This window comes from Heloderma suspectum, chromosome 5, assembly GCF_057233095.1.
Source record: "Heloderma suspectum isolate Gila_16-S chromosome 5, 16-S_ref, whole genome shotgun sequence".
Lineage (NCBI taxonomy): Eukaryota > Metazoa > Chordata > Lepidosauria > Squamata > Helodermatidae > Heloderma > Heloderma suspectum.
In genome coordinates, this window is record NC_139462.1 from 117,663,311 (window position 1) to 117,684,371 (window position 21,061).

General features: G+C 41.6%; 1 protein-coding gene across 2 annotated transcripts in view; it reads right to left on the reverse strand.

Annotated features, from left to right (window-relative positions):
• Positions 1-21,061, reverse strand: part of CPEB2 (cytoplasmic polyadenylation element binding protein 2) — a 122,375-nt gene that overhangs the window by 65,013 nt on the left and 36,301 nt on the right. For both annotated transcript variants that reach the window (XM_084857101.1, XM_084857100.1), the window contains exons 3-4: positions 13,635-13,725; positions 7,819-7,869 (exon numbers count right to left, since the gene is read on the reverse strand). In XM_084857101.1, coding sequence (XP_084713227.1) covers positions 7,819-7,869; positions 13,635-13,725 — 142 coding nt within the window. The remainder of the gene's footprint in view (positions 1-7,818; positions 7,870-13,634; positions 13,726-21,061) is intronic.

A 21,061-nucleotide genomic window follows, 5' to 3' on the forward strand; every position in this document is an offset into this window, starting at 1 on the left:
CCCGCCCCCCACGAAACGCTGCCGAAACGCCGCCGGGACCCGCCGCCGAGAAGGACATTCGCTGAAGGTAAGTCCCATCCTGGGGGGGAGGGCGGGGGGCCGGCGGAGAATTTCCCCAACACTTTCGGAGGGTCGAATGCCTCGGTGCTCGGCCTCCCGAAGATTCGCGGAGAAATTCTCCGCCATCCCTACCAAAAGGACACTCAGCTGTGGATGTGTCTGGTGGTGAAAAGAAAATCCGATGCTGTAAAGAACAATATTGTTTAGGAACCTGGAATGTAAGATCAATGAATCAAGGTAAGCTGGAGGTGGTCAAACATGAGATGGCAAGATTGAACATCGACATCTTGGGAATCAGCGAACTAAAATGGACAGGCATGGGCAAATTTAATTCTGGTGACCATTATATCTACTACTGTGGGCAAGAATCCCTTAGAAGAAATGGAGTAGCACTCATAGCCAATAAAAGGGTGGGAAAAGCAGTGCTGGGGTACCACCTCAAAAACGACAGAATGATCTCAGTACGAATCCAAGGCAAACCATTCAGCATCACAGTAATTTAAGTATATGCCCCAACCACTGAGGCCGAAGAAGCTGAGGTTGATCGGTTCTATGAAGACCTACAACACCTTCTAGAACTAACACCAAAAAAAGATGTCCTTTTCATCATCGGGGATTGGAATGCCAAAGTAGGAAGTCAAGAAATCACCGGGATAACAGGCAAGCATGGGCTTGGTGTACAAAATGAAGCAGGACAAAGGCTAATAGAGTTTTGCGAAGAGAACACATAGCAAACACTCTGATCATAGCAAACACTCTTTTCCAACAGCACAAGAGGTGACTCTACACATGGACATCACCAGATGGTCAATATCGAAATCAGATTGATTATGTCCTTTGCAGCCAAAGATGGGGAAGCTCTATACAGTCAGTAAAAACAAGACCTGGAGCTGACTGTGGCTCAGATCATGAGCTTCTTGTTGCAAAATTTCGGCTTAAATTGAAGAACGTAGGGAAAACCACTAAACCGTTCAGGTATGACCTAAATCATATCCCTTATGAATATACAGTGGAGGTGAGGAATAGATTTAAGGGATTAGACCTGAAAGACAGAGTGCCTGAGGAACTATGGACGGAGGTCCGTCACATTGTTCAGGAGGCAGCAACTCAATCCATCCCAAAGAAAAAGAAATGCAAAAAAGCTAAGTGGCTGATTGATGAGGCCTTTACAAGTAGCTGAGGAAAGAAGGGAAGCGAAAAGCAAGGGAGAAAGGGGAAGATATAGCCAACTGAATGCAGAGTTCCAGAGAATAGCAAGGAGAGACAAGAAGGCCTTCTTAAATGAACAATGCCAAGAAATCGAGGAAAACAATAGAATGGGAAAGACTGGAGATCTTTTCAAGAAAATCGGAGATCTCAAGGGAACATTTTGTGCAAAGATGGGCATGATAAAGGACAAAGAAGGCAGGGACCTAACAGCAGCAGATGAGATTAAGTAGAGGTGGAAAGAATACACAGAAGAACTATACAGGAAAGATCGGAATGTCCCTGATAGCTGTGATAGCGTGGTCACTGAACTTGAGCCGGACATCCTAGAGAGTGAAGTCAAGTGGGCCTTAGGAAGCATTAGTAACAACAAAGCTAGCGGAGATGACAGTATTCCAGCCGAGCTATTTAAAATCCTAAAAGATGATGCTGTTAAAGTGCTGCACTCAATATGCCAACAAATTTGGAACACTCAGCAGTGGCCACAAGACTGGAAAGATCAGTTTACATTCCAATTCCAAAGAAGGGCAATGCCAAAGAGTGTTCAAACAACTGCGCTCATTTCACATGCCAGCAAGGTGATGCTCAAAATCCTACAAGCTAGGCTTCAGCAGTATGTGAACCGAGAACTACCAGAAGTACAAGCAGGGTTTCGAAGAGGCAGAGGAACTAGAGATCAAATCGCCAACATTCGCTGGATCATGGAGAAAGCAAGAGAATTCCAGAAAAACGTCTATTTCTGCTTCATTGACTATGCTAAAGCCTATCACAACAAACTCTGGCAAATTCTTAAAGAGATGGGAGTACCAGACCACCTTACCTGTCTCTTGAGAAACCTGTACGAGGGTCGAGAAGCAACAGTAAGAACCAGACATGGAACAACCGATTGGTTCTAAATTGGGAAAGGAGTACGACAAGGCTGCATATTGTCGCCCTGCTTATTTAACTTCTATGCAGAGTACATCATGAGAAACGCCGGGCTGGATGAATCACAGGTCGGAATTAAGATTGCCGGGAGAATTATCAACAACATCAGATACGCAGACAATACCACCCTAATGGCAGAAAGCGAAGAAGATCTAAAGAGCCTCTTGTTGAGGGTGAAAGAGGAGAGTGCAAAATCTGGTTTGAAACTCAACATTAAAAAAACGAAGATCATGGCATCTGACCCCATCACTTCCTGGCATATAGAAAGGGAAGAAATGGAAGCAGTGACAGATTTTATTTTCTTGGGCTCCAAGATCACCGCAGATGGTGACTGTAGCCATGAAATTAAAAGATGCTTGCTTCTTGGGAGGAAAGCTATGGCAAACCTAGACAGTATAGTAAGAAGCAGAGACATCACCTTGCCGACCAAGGTCTGTACAATCAAAGCTATGGTTTTCCCAGTAGTAATGTATGGCTGTGAGAGCTGGACTATAAGGAAGGCTGAGTGTCGAAGAATTGATGCTTTCGAACTGTGGTGCTGGAGAAGATTCCTTTGAGTCCCTTGGACTGCAAGGAGGTCAAATCAGTCAATCCTAAAGGAAGTCAAACCCTGACTGCTCACTGGAAGGATAGATACTGAAACTGAAGCTCAAATATTTTGGCCACCTAATGCGAAGAGAAAACTCCCTGGAAAAGACCCTGATGCTGGGAAAGATTGAAGGCAAAAGGAGAAGGGGACGGCAGAGGATGAGATGGCTAGATAGTATCACCGATGCAATGAATATGAACTTGAGCACACTCCGGGAGAGAGCGGAGGACAGGAAGGCCTGGCGTGCTATGGTCCATGGGGACACGAAGAGTCGGACACAACTTAATGACTGAACAACAACATACACATTTATATGTGTGTGTATACACACGCGCGCGCACACACACACACGTGTATATATATATATATATATATATAAAACCAAGGGATCCCAAAAGCAACCTGCTGACTTTCTCAGGAGTAAGGCTCATTGAAAAAATGTGATTTACTTCTGAGCAGACATGGTTATCCATGCCAGCTCATTATTCCTTGAGGCAAAAAAATTAAAAGGGAGAAAGGAGAGAACTGGCCCCGTTCATATTCAAAGGTGTGCAGATACAGGAGATACGCATTTCCAAGCCCCCATAGGGAGAAGCCAAAGGTTAACTCCTTCGATTCCTTCCCTCTCCCAGTGTTTGAGGCTTGCTCTCTGCCACTCCCCCCCCCCCGCCTGCTTTGTGGCAGTGAACTGCAAAAGAGGATGAGTTACTTCCAAGTAGGGATGCATAGTTTTAAAATGGCAGGCTTGAGGCTTGCTCTCCACTACTTCCACTCCCCACTCCTGTGCTCAATGAATATTTATAACAACAGGCTGAGGAATTAATCCAACTCCTCTGCTCCTGTACTCAGCAAAGTGCCATTTGAAGCTACTTTTGGATAGACATGACTCTGCTCTCTGCACCCACCCCTCACCACTTTCCCTTCCGCCAATCAGCGCTGCTCCAGCAGAATGCAGTGAGGGCAGTTCAGCTCACACAGACCCTGAAGCACCATGAAAGCACTGCAACAGGATAATCCATCAGAAAGCAGTTTCAGAAACACCGGATTTTAGAGCTAGAAACAGCACACCGGATGCAGAGAAGGGCATGCGTCATCTGACACTATCAGCTTGGGGATGCAGTAGAACTGGTGTAAAAGCCCCAAGATCCAGCCCTGGAGGCAGCAGACAACTCATGTACAGCATCTCTTCCTGTTTGCAAGGAATTTGTTGTGGTGGAATTTAGGGAAATCTGGTCTGAAGGAAAAGCTAGCTAAGACCTTATTTAGCTGGGGAAGACTCTCTTACCTATCAGGAATGGTAACCAAGCATATTTAATTTAAGAACCTTTAAGCAATCTCAACTTATCTGAAGAGTGATGCTTTATTTCCTTTGGTAAATAATTACCCTTCATAAATTTCTTAATTTTTGTTCATTTAAATTTTTTGACTATTGGTGGTGTCAATCTCATGCCTATGCTGTAGGAACCAGGCTACTGAGTTTATTTTAGGTGCAGGGGGGTTATTTTGGTGGCAGCAGTTAAAGGTTTTATAGCTGAGGCAATCCATAATGGTGAGGTCTAACTGGAAATGTTATTAAAAACGGTGGCAGTTAGAACCATAGACTCAAGCCTCATTTTTTTTTTTAAAGAAAGAAACATAGGTGGGATAATCCACAATTGTGCCATCACATCTGGTGGTAGTGGGGGGATAACATACAGTGTATCTCTCTCAAAACATAAACTATCAAGAACGCACATGCTGGAAAATGTCAATCACTTTTCTTATCTTGGCAGCCATCTCTCCACAAAAGCCAACATCGATGCTGAAATTCAGCATCGCCTGAGCTCAGCTCTGCGACTGTAGCATTCTCCGGAATGAAGCATAGAGTGTTCGAGGATCAGGACATTTGCAGGGAGACTAAAATGCTTGTTTACAAAGCCATTGTACTCTCGACCTTACTGTACGCCTGTGAAACATGGACCATCTATAAACACCACTCCCAACTTCTCGAAAAATCCCACCAACGCTGCCTCCGAAAAATTCTGCAAATTAGTTGGGAAGACAGATGGACTAATGTGAGCGTAATAGAAAAAGCAAAGACCACCAGCGTTGAAACAATGATTCTCCAACATCAACTTTGCTGGATCGGCCATGTTGTTCGAATGCCTGATTATCATCTTCCAAAGCAGTTACTCTATTCCCAACTTATGAATGGAAAACGGAATATTGGTGGACATCAAAACAGATTTAAAGATGTTCTTAAAGCTAATCTAAAAAAATGTAACATAAGGATTAAGAACTGGGAAGCTCTAACTCATGAGCATTCCAACTGGAGGTCAGCCTATATTAAAGGCACTATGGACTTTGAAGAAGCACAAGTACAGCGCGAAAGGGAGAAACGAGCTCAGCAGAAGGCACGTCAAGCAAACCCTCACTGTGACCGCCTTCCACCTGGAAACCTATGTCTTCACTGTGGGAGGCTGTGTAGATCCAGAATCAGCCACCTGCAGACCCACTGCTAGAGATTAATGTGTTGAGTGACCTATCTTCTATGAATCTGTCTAATCCTTTTAAAGAGTTATCTATATAGACTCTATCTTTGGAAGACCGTCTTACTTGGTCACGAGTGATCGCCAAGATGATGATGAGTTATAAGCTGGGAAACTGAACATGACTAGGAGCATCCCTAAATGTCTATCAGTAAAAGATACATTAGATCAATAATTTTAAGAAGGAATGGAAGAAATAACTATGTTGAGGATTTTACAGAGAGGATTAAAACAAATTCCCCCTCATGGCTTCAAAATTTCCAGAAATTTTGCATCTCTAGTCTTATATAAAAGTCTTCCTATTATGTAGTTTTCAGAAATTATTTTGTGGGAATAGAGGCTGGGTAGCAATATATGAACCTTGTCTTAAACATTTTATTCAGCATTCTAAAATAAAGTATTTCATAATTCAAATTATTTGGTTTTAGTGCTATGGGGTAGCACAGGCTGCTATTTTGTTTCCCATGTCTCCCATCTACATAGAACTGTTGGGAGTGCATGCTTAGCAATCTGTAGCGATTTTGCACACTAATGACATTCCACTCTATCTTTCCTTTTCATCTGAGTCAGGTAAAATGGTGGAAGTTCTGAACAGCGACTGCCTGGAGTTGATAATGGGTTGGATGAGGTCTAATAAACTGGTTCAAAAGGAAACTTTTTCATTCTCCCAGGCCTTCCAATTAATTCTTAATCTTTGATTAAATTAGTTCACTTTCACACGTTCTGAACATTACAATACAACTACATAAAGGACATAAAAGCACCAACCTATGTCAGAACACTACAGACTGCTACACATACCTGCATGCATCCATTGTCTACGACCAAGCCCTATGACATCTTCTTAGGCTCATCAGACAGAGATTCACAATTTAAAAGATCTAAATTAGATATTCCTCAGACTACAATACCCACCCAATGAAGTAAAAAATAAACAAACCCAGATCAACAGAGCTAGACTGGTGCCTAAGAATAGTCTACTACAGGACAGACACAGAAGAGAAATCAACAACACCAGTTTGTTTTCACCTATAGTTCCCAGCTAAGACAACTAAAATGTACCATCAGTGATCTACAACCCATCCTCTCACAGGCCTTGGGTGGCAGGCCTGTATTTGCTTACAGACAGCCCGTAGCCTAAAAAGGCTACTAACCAGCAACAACAGATCTTGCAATAGAGATAGAGATACAGGAACCAGACCGTGAGGCAAATCAAAATGCCAGCTCTATCCCCATATCTACTCTGGCAACACTACTGCAGGACCTAATCATGCCATCCACAGTATCAAGGGTTCATACACCTGCTCATTTTCCATTGTGATATATGCCATCATTTGCTAGCAAAGCCTTAATGTATTCTACATATGTCAAACAGGCCAGTCTCTATGCAAAAGAATAAATGGACACAAATCTGAAACAGGAATGGCAATATTCAGAAACCAGTATTCAAATATTCAATAACCACTTTAACCTCCAAGGACACACAGTCATTAAGTTCATTTTTCTTGAACAAAGGAATTTCAGAGAAAGACATCAGCATGAAATTGCTGAAGTATAATTCATCAAAAGATCTGTGGTTTGAACAAGGACAATGTGTTTTTTTAAATCACACTACATATGTTAATCTGCTCACTACTGTAATGATGTGTGTGCGTGTGTGCGTGTGTATACATACATGTACACACACACACACACGTGTGATTGCATTTTATTGATTATATTTTCTTTTTATGTGTTTGTAAAGTTGCTCTTGGGGAAAAATATTTTTGAAGGGTGAGATAAAAATCCCTTAATAAATAAATAAATAAAATATATAAGGTTCAATTCACAACATCCTATCCATAAAAATACGTCTTCCCTCATTGTATTCCAGTTTGCAACACTGCTAATGTAGAGTGGTATTGATAATGAAATAACAGATCTATATACTGTCAGTATAGACATGGCATTTCTGATTAATTTTCTATTTATATGAAGCATGCAAACTTGCATCTTGAACTATTCATAAATGCAAATGTTGCAGGAAATCAGTAGATCTCAGAATCCTGTTTTTATAAAACTGCAGATGTCTAAACTATTTTGACTACATGTCATAAATCTAAATTTCTTTAACAGCAAGCACAATTCAGGGAGAGCAACATTACAGAAAAAGCTAATTTCTTTCTATCCCACAAAGTAAATGTGTTTTGCTACAAATGAATTGCCATGTATTGGTACAAGCTAGCATCTTTTAAAAATATATATAATGTTAATATCAGACATTCTTTAGAGAAAGCAGATTAACTGAAGAGGAAAATATATCTGAAATATATAAATGAAGAACTATATATAAAAAGCTGTTGTAAAATGAGGTATTCCTTTTTAGAATACCACAGTTCTCTGAAGAAGACTATTATCTGATCAGATGTTGATAATTCAATAAGAAATGGCAATTGTGCATTTTAAAAACAAAATTTCAAACTTAATCTGATAATAGATAATTAAAACTGCTAGAAGACTATCTCTTACCATTTAACATTAGAAGATTGTCAGTTCCTGGATGTGGATAATTCAAACGACCTAAGAACAAATATATGAAGGAGTTAGCTATTATACATAAAGAAGAAATGAAAGAGGCCAAAAATACTTAGAAGTTTAAACATATGCTATAATTCCATTCTGTTCTGTGGCAAAACCAGCTGATATATCACTCTATTAGCCAACACTACCCTTGACCCAACTTTAAGTTGAAAAAACATGTTTCTTGACCTTAATTCTCTGGTCATTAGATCTGTGATGTGCTTTGGGATCAGCTCCAAGAGGATAAAGGTCTTCGTTGTTTCAAGAAATCCAGAAATAGTGCCGACTATTCCTAGTCTTCTTTTTCATTCTCACTATGAAAACTACTACCTAACTGATTACCTCAGTCATGCAGGATAAATATTTCTGTGACTGAAATCTCAAACACATATTTTGTATCTGCAGTTCAAACTACACCATTTAGTCTGATATAGTCCTTTTATTTGATACAAACCTTTTAAGAAACCTTTTAAGATGACACAAGCTCTATTTTAGAATTCAAGTTATAAAAGACAAGAAAATGTTAAGATAAAAACAGAAGAGGGAACTCCCATGATAATTCAGTTCTAAGGTTTTAGAACTGCATAGCAAAATGTTTTCTATTTTATTAAAGAGATTTATGTTCCCAGTAACATACAATAGTGGCTTTGTTTCACTACAATATGAAGACTGCATTTTTACCTCAAACACTAAGTAAATCCACTATAATCCTCACATATGTAGCAATATACTTCAGCTTTTAGAATCACTATTTTCAAAGATGGTTGCTGACAAATATTGAGGGGTCCATTCATGCTGTATTGAGCATACAGCATTTAGGATAATATTCGCCAAATGTATTTAAATGGTACTGAACAAACCAGGCATCTTAAAAACATGTGGACACAACTGTTTCTATTTTAAGGCTATCAGATTTAATTAAAAACTCTATACAAATTTCTCTTTTTTTAAAAAAGACGCAACTCTTGAGCCTGTATATCTTGTAAAATAATGTTAATATCAGACAGTGAGGGCACCTTACCGAGGTTTAACTGAGTGAAACTAGTGTCCTGGCATACTGAAGTAAAGCCGCCCCTTATTTCAGGACATTACAGATCAAAAGACCCCAATTCAACTGCTCAGGTTTGTGTTTTATTTGTAATATTTTGGTTTGGCAAACCTGGTACCACCTCTAAATCTGGGGCCACATAGGAAAAAATCCAGCCACAGCAACAATACTATTTAACCCTTGAATTCTGACACCTTGATCCTAAATATCCATGTTGACGTATTTGTTTTCAAGGCAGCTGTAACTTTAGTGAATTAACTGCATAGGACAACGCTGTGCAATGTTGTAATGCTGAAGTGCTCCATCCAATGAATTCATTTATTATTTACCTATATTTCAGAAGAAATTTCTAAGTGGTATACATACAAGACAGTAAATTGTTTTAATAAAATACTGACTAAAATTTAGAAGAGACAATATCATGACAGCAAGGAAGACAAGGTTACTGTTCTGGGAAAGCTTGTTGGAAAGGTATGTTTTCAGTAGATGCCAAAAACCTAGGACAGTCAGCACATGCCTAATTGTACTAGTAGGGAATACCAGAGAGTTGGCACTGATATTAAAGGCACTATTCCAAGCCATCATGGACTCGACCTCCAATATCTTAGGCACTACCTGTACCACCTGATTACTGCAGCAACCAAACAGGAAGGTAGGAGGTCAGATGACCTTGGGTTTTGATTTGTTTAGGGCTTTGTAAACAAGTACCAAAACCTTAAACCTCGCCTGGTAGCATATATACACCCAGTGTAGTTCCTTCAGCATAAGTGTAACATATTGGCAATAAGGCACTCTCATTACCAACCTGGCTGCAGCATTCTGTACCAACTGCAGCTTTCAGATCAATGGGCAGCCCAACATAAAGTGTACTGCAGTTATCCAGTTTTGAGGTTACCAATGCATGGACCACAGTGGTCAAACTATCCCTGCTCAGGAATGGCCTTTGCTATCTCATCAGCTGAAGCTGGTAAAAGGCACTCCCAGCCATCGAAGACACCTATTCCTTCAGTGACAGCACTAGATCAAGGAGCACCCCCAGACTACGCACCTGCTCTTTCAGGGGGATTGCAGCCCTATCCAGAAAAAATGACTGACCCAATTCCTGGCCACAGGAACCACTCACCCACAGAGCGTCTGTCTTGCCAAGTTTCAGACTTGGTTAACTGGCCCTCCTCCAGCCCACCACTCTATCCAGACACCTGTCACCCCCCACCCCCAATTCAGATGTTAGAGAAACAGAGCTGGGTGTCAACGTAGTGAAGACACCCCACTCCAAATCTCCTAATTACCGCTCCTCCCAACAGTTTCATATAGATATTAAATAGCACTGGGGACAACACAGTGGCATATAGCAGCTCACAGCCTAAACACCAGGGGGCTGATAAGTATTGCCCTAAAATCACTCTCTGAAACCATAGGACTAGAACCACTGAAAAATGGAGCCTCCAATACCCATCTCACAAAGTCGGACCAGCAGGATACCATAGTTGATGGTATCAAAATTTGCTGTAAGATCCAGTAAGAGCAACAGGGTAGCAATTTGCCAATCCCTTTCCAAGTAAAGGTAATCCATCAGGGCAACCAAGACTGGTTCAGTCCCAAAACCAGGCCTGAACCCACAGTGGAATAGGTCAAGAGAATTGGTATCCTCCAAAAAAAATCTGCAATTGCCCTGCCACTATCTGTATTTGCCCTGCCACAATTCTCTTAAGAAACATCTCCTAAAAGGGGGCATTTGTGACTGGACAGTAGTGGTCAAGGCAAGGTGGACATTTTATGGAGTGGTCACACCACTGCCTCTTTCATGGCAGCAAGTACCACCCCCTTTTGCAGGAATGCATTCACCACATCCAGGACACACCCAGTTCAATCTCCAGAGCTAGCTTCAATCCGCCAAGGGTAAGCACACAAGTCTTTGATTATACAAGGCTTCTGTTTAGGCACTTAGGGTACAAATTACTAAGACATTCTCTGCATAAACCTCATAAAAATGAATTGGAGCAGGTGCAACACATAATTCTGCACTTCAACTCCAACTTTAGTGCATGCATCTCTGGGATTCGTCCTTCCCTCATCCACCACAAAAGGATGCTCTCATCACATCTGCATAGTTATTGAGACACTACTGAAAGTTCAAGACTCTGGCAATGACAGGGCTTTGGGAAAGTTGCTCAAGTTATTGTGAAGAAAAATGATTGAAAAACCTCCTTGCCTCATTTGAGATTTACTGGGACAGATCAATATCTGTCACTATGGATCCAATAGTCAGGCTTGGTCCAACCTATCTTGCCGCCGAGGGCAAGAAGCCACCGCTTGCCACCTTCCTTCCTGGCTGCAGTGAGCCCACCCAAAGTCTCACAAGACATGGGTGGACCTCTCATGAGATTTCAGCTGGCTCTTGGAAGAGTTTGGGTGAGCAGGGAGTGGGGGGGAGCCAGGTGGGCAGGTGCTTGCTCCAGAGAGCCCTGGTAGCTGCTCTCTTGCTGTGGCAAATGCCACAGAGAGAGACTGGCTGGCAGGGCTCTCAAGAGCACGCACTGGAGGCAGAGGCGGGAGCTCCTGGTGGGGATGGAAAGGTGCAATTCACTGCTCTTCCCTCTCTGCCACCTCAATCGATTGCCTCTGTCTGCCTAATGAGAAGGCCACCCTGCCAATAGTGAATAGTTCCAGATATTTTTAACTTCATAGGACACTAAAAGGAGTTCGATGAGAGGGTAAAGCTTCCTGAAAATTATAGGAATTATTCTTTAACCATTTGAGGAATATCAGCAGCTACTGGCCATCTACCATGATTTTCCCAAACTTTTTTTTAAAAATTCAGTTATAGTGTTGGCCATCACTATTAGTATTACCATAGGTAAACTATCTTTCCTGAAGTGATTAGTTAAAAAGGAGTTAAAACCATTATATCTATATTAAGATTATTAACAGATACAAAATGATGAAAAGTCAACAAGCTGTTACTTCACTGTCATTCTGTTAAGTTGCTTTACTAAATCCTGATAAAATCATGACAAAACTGATATACACCTTTTCCGAAACACAGAAGCCTTTGCCAAGCCTTAGCTGCACATTTTAAACAGGGCTGGCCCAAGACATGTTGTTGCCTGAAGTGAAGAGCAAGTTCCCCCCACCTCCCCAGTTGTATGTGCAGAAGGCAACCGGAATGGAAGATGAATCTTAATTCAACCCTGGCAACAGAACAGTCTCCTCCACAAGTCCTGAGGATAGTAGTCTAGCTCAGCAGGAACAGGGAAGGCCCATGGTGCATGTAGCTCTGTCCTCCAACATCACACTGCCACTTCCTGCTCCCCAGCATCCCTTGCCTGAAGTGGGTACCTCTTTCTGCCTAATGGTAAGGCTGGACCTGATTTTAAATGTTTGAGTTTTAAAATACATACTTTTGTTGGAGACTAGAAGAACTCTGATGAAACAATGTCCTTATAATTTAATGAAACTAACTACCTGTGCAATCCAATTTATTCTTTGGAAGCCTGACATAAATATAATTCTCAATCAAGTAAACTAACTGCACAATGCTATGCATGTTTACTCAACAGTAAGTGCCTTTGAACCCAATGGGGCTTACTCCTTAGTAAATGTGTTAGGAATGTAGCTTAATATATACAGTTAGGTGTCAATCCTATACAAATGTACCTGGGAGTAAGCCCCATTGATTTCAATGGGACATACTTCTCAGCCAATACATATTAGATTGTGATGTCAAAGTATTTAAAAATGAGCAAAATGGAACAAGATGTTTAGGCAAACCCCAGACACTGTCAGCTAAAACATGTGTTTACAATTCCAAAAGCTTCATTCTACCACTGCAGTGCTACATAAAATATGTAGTGTTTTGCTTTTACTCAGCTCATATCTGGAGAACTGTAAGGCTTATTGTTAACACCACACTAACAGCAAATAGAGTTTGCATCCAATATCCACAGTATAGAAAAATCTCAGTCCTTTGGCCAGTGGATTGTCTTCTGGGAAATTAGAGTCTGCAGACTGCAGCCTTGTTCTAGCTGCAAGTAAAGTATGACATCAAGACTGCTCTTTTGCATTATATGTTGTGAATAAAATTGCTTGCATCTGCTCTGATTTAGATGCCACTGTTCAGACAGAGACTAGAATGGAGACACTTACCACCTAATTACCAAAATTCCTTGGATCAAGTTGGCAAGATCCTTAGATGTTTGCTTTGACATTACTTATAGCAATGAAAGACTGGCTTCATAGGAGACCAATATTAATGCACCCCTTTATGATGGTCAAAAAAGAGGTAACACTATGACCACTGCTGGGGAAAAATCACTGCTGGACCAGATAACTTATTTAATTAAATATCAACGTCCCGTTTACCTTTTCTGAACCTAGTCTGATTCATTCTTGAAAGAAAATGTATTTGCCTTTGTTATTTTATTGCAGGATTTCCTAGTGTGGGCATTCACTTTTCTCTGTGGTGATGAGAGCATGGAAAAGGATATTCAAGCCTAAGGCTCTCTCCAGACATTGCCCAGGGGAGAATTGGGGAGGGGAGCATAACATTTAACTATGGCATTCCAATAGGCCCTATCTTGCTTTATTCAGTGTAAAAAACACCACTAATAACCACCAATTCAACATATATGGATTTTTTTTTCAAGTAGGTAAGAATGTAGCAGTGCAGAATGAGCTCTGCTGCTGATTGAAGCAATAACCCAGTGTAGAAACATACCTTTAAGAGGATCATGCTCAGCTCTCATTATATCAATAAGCGAATTTTCCAATGAATGCATATTCAGACTGTCATACATTCTGTTTCGATCCTAGAAGAAAACGAATCCTTAGCATTAGAGCTACAACAAGAAAGGAGGAAGGGACAGTTTTTTGGGTAGCATAACAGATAAGCCATATTAGTCTTCATTTAGCTATACAACCAGCCATTTTCACAAGTATTTAAACCATACTTCAGGTATGGGCACAATCGCTAATGTAAATTATATTGTGCTAATATAAACTACTCTAGTACAACACCAATAGTGTTAGCTAGCATGCCAATTTCCTGGGGAACACTATTGACATTGTGCTAGAGTAGTTTATGCTAGCACAACGTAATTTAGAGGTTGCGCCCTGCTGAACACTGTCCCGTGTCTGTCTGCTGTCTCACATCATGAATATTTCTCAAAGGCATTGTCATAAAGTACTTTTGAAAAATGGATACTTTTACAATAGAACTAAGAGAAACAAAATATTTAGCTAGTAAAGCTTTCCTCTCAGACTGGCATTCAATCAAGTTGATGCTTACTTACAAGTAAGTGCCGCTGAAATCAGTTTTATTTACTTACAAATATATTTCCCATTATATACATGTAGCTGAATGGCTCATATGTTAGTTGGGATTAGAAACATGCCCCCCTTGCTGTGCAGATTGGTATGGAAATGTCCAAATACTGAGTAATATTAAATCTACAGAGGTTAGATTGGTGAGAAGCATCCAGCACTGTTTATATCACAGCTCTATAGACTGTATATTTTTCCTATTCAATCATTTATAAAAGATTAGAATATTCAGAAAGAAACTGTTTCTCTTGTTCTCTTTGGATCCAGTGTTATTGTGAGAACTATAAAGAACATTCAGCAGAAATAAGCACAGGAAGAATCCTAGGAGGTCTGACCAGAACTATCTAGGACTATGTCTCCATGACAACGTAAGGAGAAGCGAATGGAGGAATACTGGATTTTTTTAAAGGAATCAGCTTTGCTACGATGTGGTCCATGCAGGGCTCCACAAGGGAGTGCTCTGCACCAGTAAAAATCGCTTCACAGAACATACTTCCTGGTGGGGGTGGGAGTTAGAGTGAATGTCATCTGACTGGCAGGGGCTGCTCAACCAATAAGAGAGGCTTCTCCCCCTCTCCCTCCTTTTTTCCTTTCCCCTGAAGGTCCAGATGAACCTGCATTTCAGGAACAAGCCTCATGGACCACAGTGGGAGTTACTTCCGAGTAGACACACATATGCTTGTGCTGGAGTATTGGGGGGGGGGAGAACATAGGGATGGGAAACCAGCCCCCTTTCTAACCAAACCAATACTGCGCAGGACCTCTATAACGAAGATGTGAAGTAGTTACTTCCTAAGGCAATAAACGAAACAATGGAGAATTGGAGCCTCGAGATCGTGCTTTAGAGCATTTAAGGCAAGTGCTTTAAACTGTGCCATTTCAATCGAAGGGTATCTCTGTAAATTCTGATGTGGACATTCAGGGGACAAGCCTCACTGAGCACAGTGCAAGTTACTTCTGAGTAGACACTAAATGGTTTGTTCAGGGATGGCAAACACACAGGAAACACCCCTTGAACGGGGTCACGGTAAAAGGCACACCCCTGGGCAGGGCTAGCACACCCAAGGTCAATGCGGGGGTTGGGGCACACAACAACTATACCGCCAAGAACCTGACTTGAGGAAAAGAATTGGGCTTGAAGCAGTCTGGGGAAATCCGGTTTTTTCCTGATAAGCTCCAGGGGTGGCTGCTGGGTGGCCATGACGTCATGTATCCCTAATGACCTCAACACGCAGCCAGCTCAGAGTAAATCACTGGTGGAGACACCCCCTAGTTAATACTGTTAAGAGAAAGATAGCAAATATTAGTCCTGATTTCCTGAGAATTCTTCACCAGCCACTGTGAGAGGGATTAATAATCATTATGCTCCTGGTGCTCAGAGTTATGATCTGTTCTTGTGTTAACGCTGAGTTGTTTAAATGCTAAACAACCCAGAGTGCCTGGGTTCAGATGTCATACTCACAATCTATGAACGGGGTGATCATAGGCTGTTTACAGAAAGTGGAAGAGAGGAGTGAGCAGGAGATAGTGTACTCGCTCACTGCAGTTATGTGTGAACCAGGACTATATGTTAATAGTTTTCAGTGCCCTCATTTTGCCTTAAAATTGAAACAATGTAAGGAAGGGTATGCTACTGAGTTATCATGTCTTCACATATTTACAAATATTAAACTTCTCCACCACATAATGCTTGGAATTTGCTGGATGAAACAATTAACCAAATGTGTCTTTGTTATTCTAATCAAATAGTTCAGTTCAAATCTTTGGTCTATTAGAAAAACTTTAGAGATAATTATATTGCACATAAAATTAACGCAGCATAGTTTTTAATTTTATAACTAAATATAAGCCAAATAAACATGCCAAGTCAGATACCAAAACATCTGGGCATGGGGAAATTTTCCAGAAAATCCACATAACCGTGACAATGCAGGAAAATTATTTAATGTTTTCTACACCAATATTCTCTCAATATAGGCAAAATGCCATGAATGGTACCCTCTCAAGTGCAGCATGGAGGATTGGGCCAATTCCAGAGGCAGGCAAAGTCAGAAGCATTTGTCATGCCCCCAGGACCAGCAACGCACCTACTGCCCTAACTGTGCTGTCATTTTCATTTTGCATGTAGCACACAAGAAGATCAGAGGTGACATGAAAGAATGTTCACGTTACATGTCCTCCTTCTTCATTAATGGGACACACTGGGGTGCCTTTCCCAATAGCCCTCACAATACTGGAGCAGGTACTTATGGAAGACCATCTCAGTATATTTCTGTTTTCCTCAACAAATCTTTAAGAATGTATTTGATTAGAAAGTAAATGTGCAAACATTCTGCTGTAGTAAACAAAACAATTTCCTTAGAACAATAAATTATGCAGCAGCAATAATCAAGCAATGATGACCAAATCCTGCCTCTTTATCCAGACAGAGTATAGATTAGTGCTGTTGCACACCATTAAAAACTGGACTCGAACAGGAAGAGAGAACTGGGAAGAGGCTCGCATCTTGTCCATTCACTGTCCCTCTTAGCTGCCCCACCATGAAGAGACTAGTCAGGAGTCATGTTCCAACTGGCCTGCATGAGGAGAAGGTCGAATTCCTAATAATAGTGATATTCAGTGATGCCTGGAAGAGCACCAGGGGCGGGGGTAGGGATGGCAGAGAATTCCGTCACGGATCTCGGTGAGGCCGAATGCCAGTGCTTTCGGCCTCCCGAAATCTGTGGCGGAACGGCCTGCCCCCCGCCCCCCTGGGACGAGACTTACCTGGGGCAGATCTTCCGGGCGGCGGCGGCTCAGGCGGTGGCTCCAGCGGTGGTGGCTGCAGAGGCTGGTCTTCCGACCGGCCGCCACCGCCGCCATTTGCAGTGTTGTTGTTGTTTTTTTTTTACAGAGACATGATAGGCTACGTAGGTTTTTACATAGCCTAAAACGTCTGGGTAAAAAAAAGAAAAGAAAAAAAAGGCATATGCAAATGGCAGCGGCTACGGCCGCCGCCAATTGCGTTCCTTATTTTGGGCTGTCTTAGTCTACGTAAATAATTACATAGACTAAGACGGCGAAAATAAGGGGAACGCAAATAGCGTCCGCTACGTCCGCTAGCATCCGCTAAATATTTACATAGATTAAGACGGCAAAAATAAGGAAAGCAAATGGCGGCGGCCGTAGCCGCCGCCATTTGCATATGCGGTGTTGTTATTGTTTTTCCCCCAGAGCCCTCCGCGGCCGGAAATCCAACTGCAGACGGCTCTGGCCTGGCCGGGCCTGGCCGGCTGCTCTGCAGAGCTGCCGCAGAGCACAGCCGGCAGCAGAGGATTCCGGGGGGGAGGAACGGAGCGCCTCCCCCCCAATCCAGGATTCCGAGGGGAGGGACGGAACGCCTCCCCCCCCATCAACATAATCCGCGAAAGGTAAGTGACTTTCGTACATCCCTAGGCGGGGGGGGAGGGAGAGAGAGAGAGAGAGAGAGAGTGTGTATTTTGCCTGGGTTTGCCATCAACCCTATAAAAAGCAGCAGCAAGATATTAGAAAGCTGGGGAGAGGCTTTAACGTCTTGTTAAATGTTACGATTCCCCCCAGTAACTCATTGTATCGAGACACAAGTGAATCACTTTGTATTTGTTATTGTAGCTAAATCCTCCTGGGGAGCATTTGTTTGAAAGGCAGGTTATAAAACTTTTAAATAAATAAATAAGCCTTTCACAATCCTAAAATAACTTTCATTTGCTATCTAGTTCTATAATAAGTTACAGCAGAGTAAATAAGAAAAATGGGGGTACCTTCAAAATGATAGAATTGGAAAAAGAACATAGGGATCACTTTCAGAAAGTGGAATGGTATAAAAGCAATGCTCCAGCCCTGGTAGCAGAGAACTGGGTTTCTAATTTAAACTCCTGAATACAACAGTGTAACTATCCAATAATTATATGGAGATTTTTCACAAAGGGACAAACCAAGGTCACATATTACATAGATGTAGTTTTTCTTTTATGGCTGAACTACTATTTAAACAAAAACTAGACACACATACAACAGATACACATTTAACCTAGTCTAAATAGATTATTTCAGGATACACCAGACTAGCATTATACAGACAGCCAATCCCACCCATTAACCTAAAATTTTACTGTTCAGATTCTACTGAGCAAAACAAAATTTGATCTGACAAGGCTTCAAGGAACCAAACTTGACTTAAAGCTCCACCTGTCACTAGGGCTTAAGGTGGTTTGCAGTGATTTTCTAGTAAAGGGGGATCTTCACGACAACAGAATGAGAAGCGTGCTGGAGATTTACCTGGATTTTCATGGAATCGGCTTTGGTCCATCAGGGACACATGAAGCAAAATAAGCTGAGTGTTTACAGGGGTCACACAGTGCTTGAAAGGAACATACTTCTGGGTGGGGTGCAGGGAGTAGAACTGAACATCATCAAGCTAGCAGGGGCTACTCAACCAGTGAGAGAGGCTTGTTTCCTGCCCCTGTCCAGGTTCCCCCTTGCTACTCTATTATTATGAATGGAGAGCAACTAATTTTCCCCATGTGTGCAGATTTCCCTGAAGAAGCCAAAGTCCCCAGTTCTTCAGTGCAGCATCTGAAAACCCCCACTGAGAGCAGCTCAGACCCTCAATTTTGCCCCATTCCAGCACTATGACCTGGAGTTATTGCTTCCAAACCCCCCCCCCCCATTTTCCTTCTCCCTGCTTGCAATGAGAAGCTCTCAAAAGATCCTTACTGCGATAAGGCGGAGAAGGGACTTTACATAACAACGGAGAAATGACTTTACAACAGAAAAATAACAGGACATCAGAGAAGCACAACATCACAATAGTGATTTAAGAAAGCATGAGAGAAGTGAAACAGTGCTTTAGGACAAGTTACTAAAGTTAGCCTTTAACCCTGCATAACACTGCAGGGGAATGAAATGTATTTCTTACTTCTGAGTAAACATGCACAGAAGGGGGATATGTTAAAGATTAAAAGCAGGCTACCTAAGGTGAATGAGTGTCCCCACTACTGCGGTAATGTGATGAGTCCCTGCTGCACTCCTGGGGATTTTCTCAATGGGAAAAATTACTTCCACTGGGGAAACAAGAAGGAATAGGGTGTCCCACCCCTTGACCATGTCATTGCTAGGTCACAGAGGCACGCCCAGGATTTAATGTGGAGGGGACATGGCACACTATGGCAAAACTGCCAGGGAGCCGCTTTCAGTAAAAAAACTCTGAGTAAAAGGAGTTTCAGAAAATGCAGCTTTTCAAGAGGGAAGCAGCTGGTTGGCGGCAGATGGGTGACAATGTCATCTGTCATGAAGGAATTCAGACTGCTCTAACTCCACACTAAATTGCTCGTGAAGACAGCCCCTAAGAGATGGAGCGCAAGCCATTCTGCAGAGTAGAGCAATAAAGGAAATCTTTCCTTTTTAAACTTTAAGAAGTTACTTTTTAAACATTGTCTGAATGTTTAACTTTCAAGGACTTATCTGTTGCCTCCTATAATTTACTTCAATCCAAGCCATCCTTATTTCTTAAGTCTTTGGAACAAGAGTCCAGTAAATGTTCTAGGAGTACCTGCACTCTGGCATTGCTGAAGCTAGGCAGATCTGGAGACTTGATCAGTCCCTAGATGGCAGCCCCATATAAGAGAAGGATAGATATTAAATAAATAAATCTTTTAAAAGAACTCTTGTGAACAATATCCCATTTTACCCGTTTCTTCTCTTGCAGCTAATTTACCCCCTAATGGTATTATAGTTACCTCCTATGGGCTAAATAGAACATTACGTAAGCAGACTCCCACTCAAACAACAGGAGCTTCTTTCAACTCCTTCCCCCTGCAGCCCACACACCTTCCCCAAACCTACACTTGGAGGGTCCCCTAACCCTCTGGAGCAGATTTGGATTGTACGTAGTGGGCTGCCGGGGAAAAGAAAATTCAATCAGTTCTGCTGGTGAAAGGATACACTGGTGAAAGGATACACCATTGGATACACTCTCTATTGCTGCCATGTCAGGAAAAGGACAGCTATGATTTTGAGCTTATTTATTACCTCCTTCCAAGTTGTTAAAACAGTTTTATGATATCATCAACATAATGAAGGCAAATGACTTGAGACAGAAGCCTGCCTTTCTTTACGTAAAGGAACACATACATTGACTGCTGTACAATAATAATAACTGTAGTAGTAGTAGTAATATAATATTGATCAGTGGGACAGTATAAAATATGGATATTACTGTAACTTGAACTTGTCCGGACTCGTAACTTATTAAAAGTTTGAGGCATTATTGCCTCATTGTAAAAAAACCTTTATTCCAACTATTAACTTTTAAAATCTTGGATGCTGCCCCTTTGATCCCAAAAGCATTTACTTGTAATTAAGTCCCTATGGATTGCCTTTAGCTGTAGTACCACAGGATCTCAGGGAGCTAAAACAGCAACCTATACCTAGCAAGACATCCAAAACTGCCTAGCTACTGGTAAAAACCTACCTCAGTTTCCATAATAACTCGCTTCTTTGGAAATCAGAATATATCTATAAAGTTCTGTTCTACAAGCACCACAGTTCAAGTGACAAAGCTCTCACTGAGCATCAACAGAAGTATGCCTCCTGATTTCCATTAATAAATCAAAAGCTGTCTTTCAAATATTCTTCCAGTATTTAAAGTGTTGCTAAATCTAAGACAGGAGTTGTTAAAATATGCTTGTCTTTTTCAGTAAAAGAGACTTCTGAAAACCTGTATGCAAAATTTAGATTTACATTGCAGCCTAATCCTGGGCTGGTCAAACACAGAATGAAGTGAAACACCTCTACATGAGTTTG